General features: G+C 50.7%; 2 protein-coding genes across 2 annotated transcripts; one reads left to right on the forward strand and one right to left on the reverse strand.

Annotated features, from left to right (window-relative positions):
- Positions 1–1,765: 1,765 nt before the first annotated feature.
- NEUTE1DRAFT_63372 (uncharacterized protein) lies at positions 1,766–2,587 on the forward strand (the record flags this gene model as incomplete). Its single annotated transcript, XM_009852740.1, has 2 exons — positions 1,766–1,849; positions 1,917–2,587. One exon carries the CDS (start codon positions 1,983–1,985, stop codon positions 2,469–2,471), a length of 489 nt encoding a protein of 162 aa, XP_009851042.1.
- A 2,187-nt stretch (positions 2,588–4,774) lies between these two features.
- NEUTE1DRAFT_117008 (uncharacterized protein) lies at positions 4,775–6,278 on the reverse strand (the record flags this gene model as incomplete). Its single annotated transcript, XM_009852741.1, has 1 exon — positions 4,775–6,278. The coding sequence occupies one exon, from the start codon at positions 6,148–6,150 to the stop codon at positions 5,206–5,208; it is 945 nt and encodes a 314-aa protein (XP_009851043.1).
- Between the last annotated feature and the right edge of the window lie 2,057 nt (positions 6,279–8,335).

An 8,335-nucleotide genomic window follows, 5' to 3' on the forward strand; every position in this document is an offset into this window, starting at 1 on the left:
GAGAAGCTGAGAAGTCCCATGTGAACAACAACAGACACCCAAGATCTTGGACACAGGCTTGGCAATGCGAAGCTTTTTTGCCTTCTCTTTTCCAACGTCTTTAAGTGATTGCTTGGCCTTGCCGGGGCTTGTTTTCCTTGTGACTTTTGTAGTTTTGGTGGTGAATTCTTGTTGTTATCAGTCGGCTAGACTAATAGATAACATGCCAACGTTTATCACCATGGTAGCTGCCTTTTCCACGATTGATCCGCCACAGTACAGTGATGATACTTGACCACACACATGTCGTCCAAAGCCACTGAGTGACGCGAATGATTCAGTTACTGCCTCGAGACTTCGACGCCAGCAGACGATCCATGGCGAATTTCCTTTTCCTGTTTTTCTAGATGAGATGTGTGCTTATTTTTCTTTTGGATAGCTTCCTTTTGCAGAGTTGGAATCGGAGGCGGTATAAAGCACAGCAGAGCCTCGGCCAGACGCAAAGTCACCACGTTCTTGGGTGGTAATTGGAGGGGGTGAAGGGTGTAAAGGTAGGCTCGAATAGGCAGTTGGGATGCCATCAGGTGCTGCTATTGGAATTGAATGTTCCTGCGTCGCCCCGCCTTCACAGTGTCCCACTGACTAGGTTGACTAGAGCAACAATGAAACCCTGTTGCTGCAGTGAATGGGTTGCTTGGAAAGGCCTCCAGCGGACGAGACCGACGCCGATGACTCCCAACCAAGGAACTATCCTGGACCAAGATTGGACGAGCAGGTCAAGGGCATCAGTTAAAGACCAGAGGACCTGCTAAAACGGGACAGCGAAAGCGAACCACATCTTGGGACTAATTGATTTCGTAGAGTCATGGTTTTGGCGAAGGCAGCTGGCCAGCATGGCTGGAAATCAGACTATGCCATCCATCAAGCAGCGAGACGGGTGCTTCACTCTGTATCGTCTGACATCGCCAGACATGTTCAGATGTTGTCTTATAAAAACAAATACCATCCTGAGCCAACTCGGCAGAGTTCCGAAACGGGCTTGGGTTCTATATGAAAGCTGCTACACAGAACGCCCGAACGGCATGAATGCAGCAGCCACAAACTCGGGAGTCGAGATAAGCGTATGCAGTGACTTTCAAGATGGCCGTTGAGTGGTGGTTCGACAAGGTGAAACAAAGTGCTGTACTGTAGGTAGGTAGCTTAAACGTGGAAAGGCGCATGCGTGAAGAAACCGGGGAGCCAATAACACCGATACTGGTGCGTATGCTTCAACAATGAAGGACCAGACGGCATGTAGGATATAGAGAAATGAGACATGATGGAAAAGCCCCAACAATCTGGCTGTCCATGTCTACACAGCTCACCCAGTTGAGCTGATCGGGGCGGTGAGCTTCACATGACCGTTGACCTTGAACTGGCCAAGAGCCATCATTGAGAGCGGGAGGAAACAAGAACTAGGATCGGAATTTAGCTGGTGTACATATAGTGATGGTGTTGTGAGAATGGCTTGATGATGGCGGTAGCTTCGGCTCAAGTTGATGGACGGTGTGAGCAACATCTCACCTTGCGTTCCTGCAGCTTGAAAGTTGCCGGCGGCATATAAGAATTGCCGACCTGGCAGGCTCAGTGGGTTGTCTCTCGGCTTTTGGAGAAGTCTCAGCCAATCAAAGGTTCCCAAAGATTGATGACCGAGCCGGGAGCACGAAGCTCTCCGCAGGTTGCCGTCGTTGGATGAACTTCATTGATCGAGACGAACACCACCACAGTGACTTCAGTTGACACTCCTGTCATCCCATCCCAGCATTGCATCGTCGTTTTGAACGAACCATTCAGATCTAACAGTCAAACACAACATTTGTGACTACACAAGGTACGTCTTCCACTCGACCGCGCCGGGTCGCCTGCGAAGACTTAAACTGATTATATTGCCGTCACAGACTCGAGCCGCCAACTACCACTCCCTGTTGAATCGCCTACCGTATTCCCGCAACGCCCCCTTCACCATGATTTGCAGAGCCTGTCTTCGTGCTAGCAGAGCTGGCCTCCGCTCCGAGGCTTCCCAAAGACTCGCTTCTCTCCAGACGCCAAGCAGGGCTCTCTCTTCGCCGGCTTCTACACGCCTCGCTGCACCTGCCGCATACTCTACCTCTGCTCTTCTTCAACAGCGCACCATTCACACCCCGGCTCGCCTTGCCTCGAGGACATACTCTACCGCAGCTTCGGAACAGCCTGCGAGCGCTGTCCCGGAAAAGCCGGAAGATCTGGACGAGGGAGAGGCCCAGGTCTGGGATATCTTGGTCCGCGAGTTTGCGCCCACCAACCTCGTCGTGCGAGACATCTCGGGAGGCTGCGGCTCCATGTATGGCGTCGACATCTGCTCCGAGAAGTTCCGTGGCCTCAACATGCTTAAGCAGCAACGTCTGGTCAACGCCGCTCTCGGTGACCTGGTCAAGCAGTGGCACGGCATCCAGATCAAGACCAGCGTGCCTTGAAGAAGAAAACAGGGGAGGAAAGTAAGAGAAAGATGATTCTATATTTTTCACTGCCATGTACACCACTCGATACCCAATGAACAACCGCGCCAAATCTCTTGAATGGCCGCACTGCCCTACCACCAGGACAAACTCTCATCTGATGCGAAACTCGAAAATGCCACCATGCCCATATCGTCCTGCACGATTCCTCATGACAAATCCGACGTTTCCTCATTCTCCATTTCGATGCCTATGGTACCCCAGTCCACTGCCGGAACCGACCCGGGATCAGGTCTCTTGCTAAATAGTGGCTGTCTGGTTCACCCGCGCTCGGTCAGTCAAGATACCCAACCCCAGACCCAAGCAGAAAAGAAGAAAAAAAAGGTGAACCATGCCATTCATATGATGGATGAAGGAAAAATGAAAAATTGACAAGAGTGGGATTCGAACCCACGCCCTTTCGGACTACGGATATGAGATTAAACTCAGATTAAGGGTTAACCTTAACGTAGCGCCTTAGACCGCTCGGCCATCTTGCCTATTGATGGAAAAACTACCCAATTCTGGTGTTGACATATCCCATTGTGGATATCCCTCACCTTCACTACGGCGATGGATATTGACCCATGAAGGTTCCCGATGAATAACCATGCAATGCGTCGTGGCTTCCCCGAAGAACATTATGTCGATCTATATACAGTTCGAGAGAAGATGAAGAGATGTCCTCACAATCGTAGCAGGTGTGTACAGTCCAATGATGCTCTGTTTGTTTGCAAGATACCAGTCCTCCAAGGAACCAAAACCCCTAAACTGTCCTCAAAGTGTCAAGATACCTGTACACATCGAACTCTCGTCTGTCTGCTCATTGACTCGACCTTATGTACCGTCTATTTTGACACTAGTTTGTTTGTGTGTTCAGGACCTTGGGTTAACTTCCCTAGGCGTCATGATATCTCGATACGCGTTTCGTCCATGACTGAAGCCTGATCAATCTTGACTACCTAGGTATGCTTGTTTCGATGCTGAATATGTTATGTTAAATCCTTTGATGCATTTCCAATCAGTGCCTAAGCGTATTCTACCAGTGCTGAAGAAAACTAGTTCAATGCATCCTTATAAGGTTTGGGATAGTTGGGATACCGCTAGGTTTCGTCCAAACACCAGGAGTATCCAGCTAACAGACAACCCAACATAAGATTGTTTTTTCGTCCTACACTGGTAATTTCTGTACCTGTGGGGTGTCATTCGGATCTCGATTCTCCTGTGCCTCTGTTGCATCTTCAGAATCACTGCAAAAGGGCCCGTGGTGTCAATCTCTCGGGCAATCTTTTACTACCTCTAGGTATTCACTCGCACTAGTCTCGTCCTCCTCGTCAGACTTCAGTCGGAACTTGACCATAGAAAAGTCTCTCAAGACCGATTTTTCCATCTCCATCTCAATCAACATTCTCGGCAGGTCTCCATCTGCTTTCAGGTCTTCATCAACCAATCACGTACAGTCCAATGCCGAATGACCTGTTCATTATACTTAGTATATCAGTGAACGGTGGGAACGAAAACGAAACCTCAAGACTTAGAAGAATGGTGTGAACGCGTGTTGATTGACGGAGCAAGGGCTAAGAACATAAAGAGCGTAGGTGAATTTGTGATATATAAGGTAGGATTCACAGGAGTGATCCACGTGCAGGTCGACAACAATGGTGGCCAAGGTAATCATCTTGCTCAACCAATTGTCGGATGAGTGAGTTGATAGTTGGTTCAAGGTAATCACCAAACAAACGGAAATACGAGATGAAATCTCTCACAGAACAAAGCGGGCGCATTAACGATCGGGAACCTTGATGACTTTTGATACCTACCTGCCGGATGAAACCTGCTTTATTCGTCTAATAAGAGTCGAGAAGAGAAGGATCAGAATCCAAGTGGAGGAAATATTCCAGACGAAAGATATCTGTTTCGCTGACGATGCTGCCTTGGAGGTACTGCGAGGTCCAGTTACGAAAAGGCGGGGAGTCGACCGAGGAAGCCGTAACACCCACTTACCCCGAGTGAGGAAGGTTCCATGAATTGAATCTTAGTATACGGCACACTCTTTGGACGACTAAAGTTTGTTCTGAACGTGCCTGCTGATTTGGAACTGAAGGTGCGTGTGGATCAGGGTCAGGATCAGAAGTCGGCTCCGTGGTGTCTTGCCCGATGAGATGGATCTGGAAAGAGGAGTAGATTTAGAAATTTGAATTCTTAAGCTGATTGTTTTACCAGTGAGCCGATTCGCCAGCCAGAAGATCATTGCACCAAGTCACAAGTCGAAGAGAGATATTTTTTCAAACAACCAAGTTCTTTTGTTCAGCTAGCTACCTCTATTAAAGACAATTATTGACTACTCTCTACGTTCAGAGCAAAGGACCCCCCAATGATTTATGTGCAAGAACTCCTCCCGATCTATACCCTTGGCTACCTCTATGCGACTCTATTCCCCTCGACTCCTCGTCCCCTCTTCCCCTCTTCCCCTTCTCTCACTCCCCACTCCTATCCTCTTCCTCTTCCTCCCCTTTTTTTGTCCACTGCTTTTCTATGTTTTGTCTGACTCCCCCGACACTCCACTCCTCTCCACTCCTTTTTCCTAACTCCTACTCCTACTCTTTCCCACTCATCCTTCTCCTTCTCATTCCTCCACTTCTACTCGTACTATTCATCCGCCTATCATCTGAGCATCGCACTCTTGAATCTAAAACCGGGCAGGTTAAAGAATTTAGAGGACAATCTTGAGGGTGGCGCTAAGGAAGCCGACAAGGCCACCAGCGAGGAGGTTGATGGAGTGAGCGCGGGCCTGGATCTGGGCAACGAGCTGAGGAGCCTCAATCTGGAGGCCGACAACAGCGCGGAGGGCAAAGTTGACAATGGGAGTAGCAATGGGGAGGAGGAGGCCAGAGACGAGGTTGAGCTCAGCACCGATGACCTTGAGGACGTCGTGGCTGACGGTGGCGACGAGGTGCTTGAGGCAGTTCTCGACCTGGCTGAGGAGGATCTCGACATCGGCAATGAGGTCAAGGACGATCTGGAGCTCACCAGCGACGAGGCCGACCTCGGGGCGGATGAGAGCGGTGATCTGGGGAACGACACCGGTGACGACGGTGTGGAGGTGGCCCTGGAGGCTGACGAGGGCCTCGAGGAGGAGCTGAGCGTCGACGCCAGCCTTGACCTCGAGGAGCTCAAGGATGTGGGCGATGTCGGCCTTGACGAGGACGTCGATGTTGAGGACGATGGTGGTGACCTCCTTGACGATGACGACAGGGGCCTTGCCGTTGATGGCACCGGCACCAGCGCTGCCAGTGGAAGGGACGGAGGGAACACCGGTGGGGACGGCCAAGCCGGAGGTGAGGTACTGGGTCTTGGAGTCGGAGACAGTGGTGGCCCAGGTCTGGTAGAGGGTGGTGGCGGAGGTCAAGGTCTGGACGGGGGCGGGGACCAAGTTATCGCCGTTGATGGGGGAGGCAAGTCCGGAGGGGATAGCGGCGCCGGAGGGAAGAGCAGCGCCGGAGGGGAGAGCGGCACCGGAGGGGAGAGCGGCACCGGAGGGAAGGCCGTTGATGCCGGAGGGGGCAGCGCCCTGACCACCGCAGGCAGAGCCGAGGATGGGAGAGGCAAGAGCGGAGCCAATGGTGGCGGCGGAGAGAGCAGCGCTGAAGAACTTCATGTTTGCGGTTGTTGGTGGTTGGTGATTGAAAAGAATGGATCTAAAGAATGTAAGAGTAGTTGGATGTTGGTATTAAAGAATGACTGGTGTGTATTAGGTATTAGTTGTAGTAGTGAAGGAGTGTTGTGAGTGTGTGATGATGAGAGAGAAGAAACCGGTTGATGGAGGAAGATGACCTCGAGTTATATACAAGTTTGTCGTCGATTCTGACCTCCTCATCTCACCCCCATGTCGGCGATATTGTCTGTGCGGGTTGTTCGCCATCAACCTTAGCGTCATAGCGATAGGCGGTGTCTCCTTTCTCTCCCCTTCGGCCAATCTCGCTGGATTGGTGAAGTTGGACAAGCCGTCAGTGGCAGCTACGGTGAATTTGGTGGAGGGGCGTAAACGGTGAACGCGTTCTCCACGGCCACGACACTTGGGAACAAGGATTTCGAAGCTTTGAACCACCCAGCTGGTGCCGCAGATCTCAATGAGCCTGGTGTCAAGGCCTGTCAACGACTGAGAGTCTCCGCAAATAATTCAGCTGTAGCGTCTTGAAGCTGGCACGGTGACTGAGGTGAGGCTAGGAGAGACTCCATCACAGCTTCATTCAAAGGTGCCATGTGAATGCACTAATGGCTTGGCAGGCTCATCCATGACAAGACTGATGAGGCCTTTGCGTGTACTCGTGACAGCGGGCCTAACGATATCAAGACGAGGGCAAAATCCATCGTGGTGGTGTTTTGATATTCCAGTTAGTGGTATTCACCAGCGCGATAAACTTCGATCTAGCGTTGGTGCAATCGACATGATTCCATTCCCAGCACGTTTTCTTCAACACTGAGACAACACCTTATTGTGCAGATCAGGGACTACGAATGCAAGATGAAGCAGTGAAGTTGAGACATTGGGTTGCAGATGCCACAATGGATCTTAGGGACGTGCCGTTCAGGGGTTGTTTTTCCTTGAAGAAAACAACAACGGCATTTTGGTAGGTTCCATTGATCGACGTCGTCCGCTCAGGGGTTCCATCCAGATTCCCGACTCCGGCGTCGATCACTTCCCGTTGCGCCACTCTAGCCTCAACTCACCGTCGTCACCGCCGTGTACCTGTTGCCCCGACTCTACCGACTTTTTGAAAGCCTCTTTCGCTTGCGAGTGCCGTAGAATTGCTCCAACTATTTTGATATCAGCAGAATAGATAGTGGCAAGGGGACGCCTGCTAGATCGTTCAATAAGGACCGTTGCATTCTCTCATTTCTCCGCAATGTGCAAGCGACAAGGCGTCTGTGGAGAACTCCAGATGATGGCAGGTTTCCCAAATTGCCCAATTGTTGAGTTTTGACCAGGGTCGCAGATCGTCTCTTGTTCATTCCTCTTATGAAGGCATCACAGGTGTTAGTATCTTTGTTCGTAAGATGAAAGGGCGAAGTGGCTCAGCGGCAATATGGACACAAGGTTTATTGCCGTCTCTAAGAGCAATTTCATAAACAGACTTGTAGAGCTGAAGTGATGTCGGTTTCAAGGCTGTTGATCTTCTTCAAGCTAAGCAAAGTAAAGATCCTTGAAAGTACACTAACAATTCAGGCACCAGTTCAATCCTTAAAAAAGCGTTTGTTTTAGAGTGAGACTTGACTTGGACTTTCTTTTGACAAGGGAGAGGATAACCAAGACCAGTGAACGAGTGATTCTCGCACAGATGCACCATAATATTATGCCATGTATACACGCCGTTACGCTAGGACTCTGGAAATAGCCAACCTGAAGGTGGTCAAAGAGCCTTCAGCATGTACCACGCTATCGAACAATATTAATTAAGGGGTAAACTTGATATGTGGGGGGCCGCTCAAAGGATCGGCACTTGGTGGAGTTCTTGCACTTGGTGTACTGACACCTCACTCACAGAAAATCCGGGTTCCCAGGCCGCGGAAAAGGTTGCACTCAGGGAGGCAGGGAGGCTTGCACTTGCAGGGACATTTGCCGTACACTCCACGTGTGGCGGAGACAGGTGGGCGGTAGTATTGCGCCGTGAACCCCGACCATCTTCACTCAAAGGCTAGGAATAAGGCCAAGAACACTGAGCTTCTGAGATTCTCCACCGACTTGGACACAACGACACAGCAACACAGACGCATCACGTTCACATTATCTACACGGCCAGACTCAGCTCAACGGTGGCGTGGCCATGGCCTAGTCTAGCGTA

The sequence above is a fragment of the Neurospora tetrasperma genome (assembly GCF_000213175.1).
Source record: "Neurospora tetrasperma FGSC 2508 unplaced genomic scaffold NEUTE1scaffold_3, whole genome shotgun sequence".
NCBI lineage: Eukaryota > Fungi > Ascomycota > Sordariomycetes > Sordariales > Sordariaceae > Neurospora > Neurospora tetrasperma.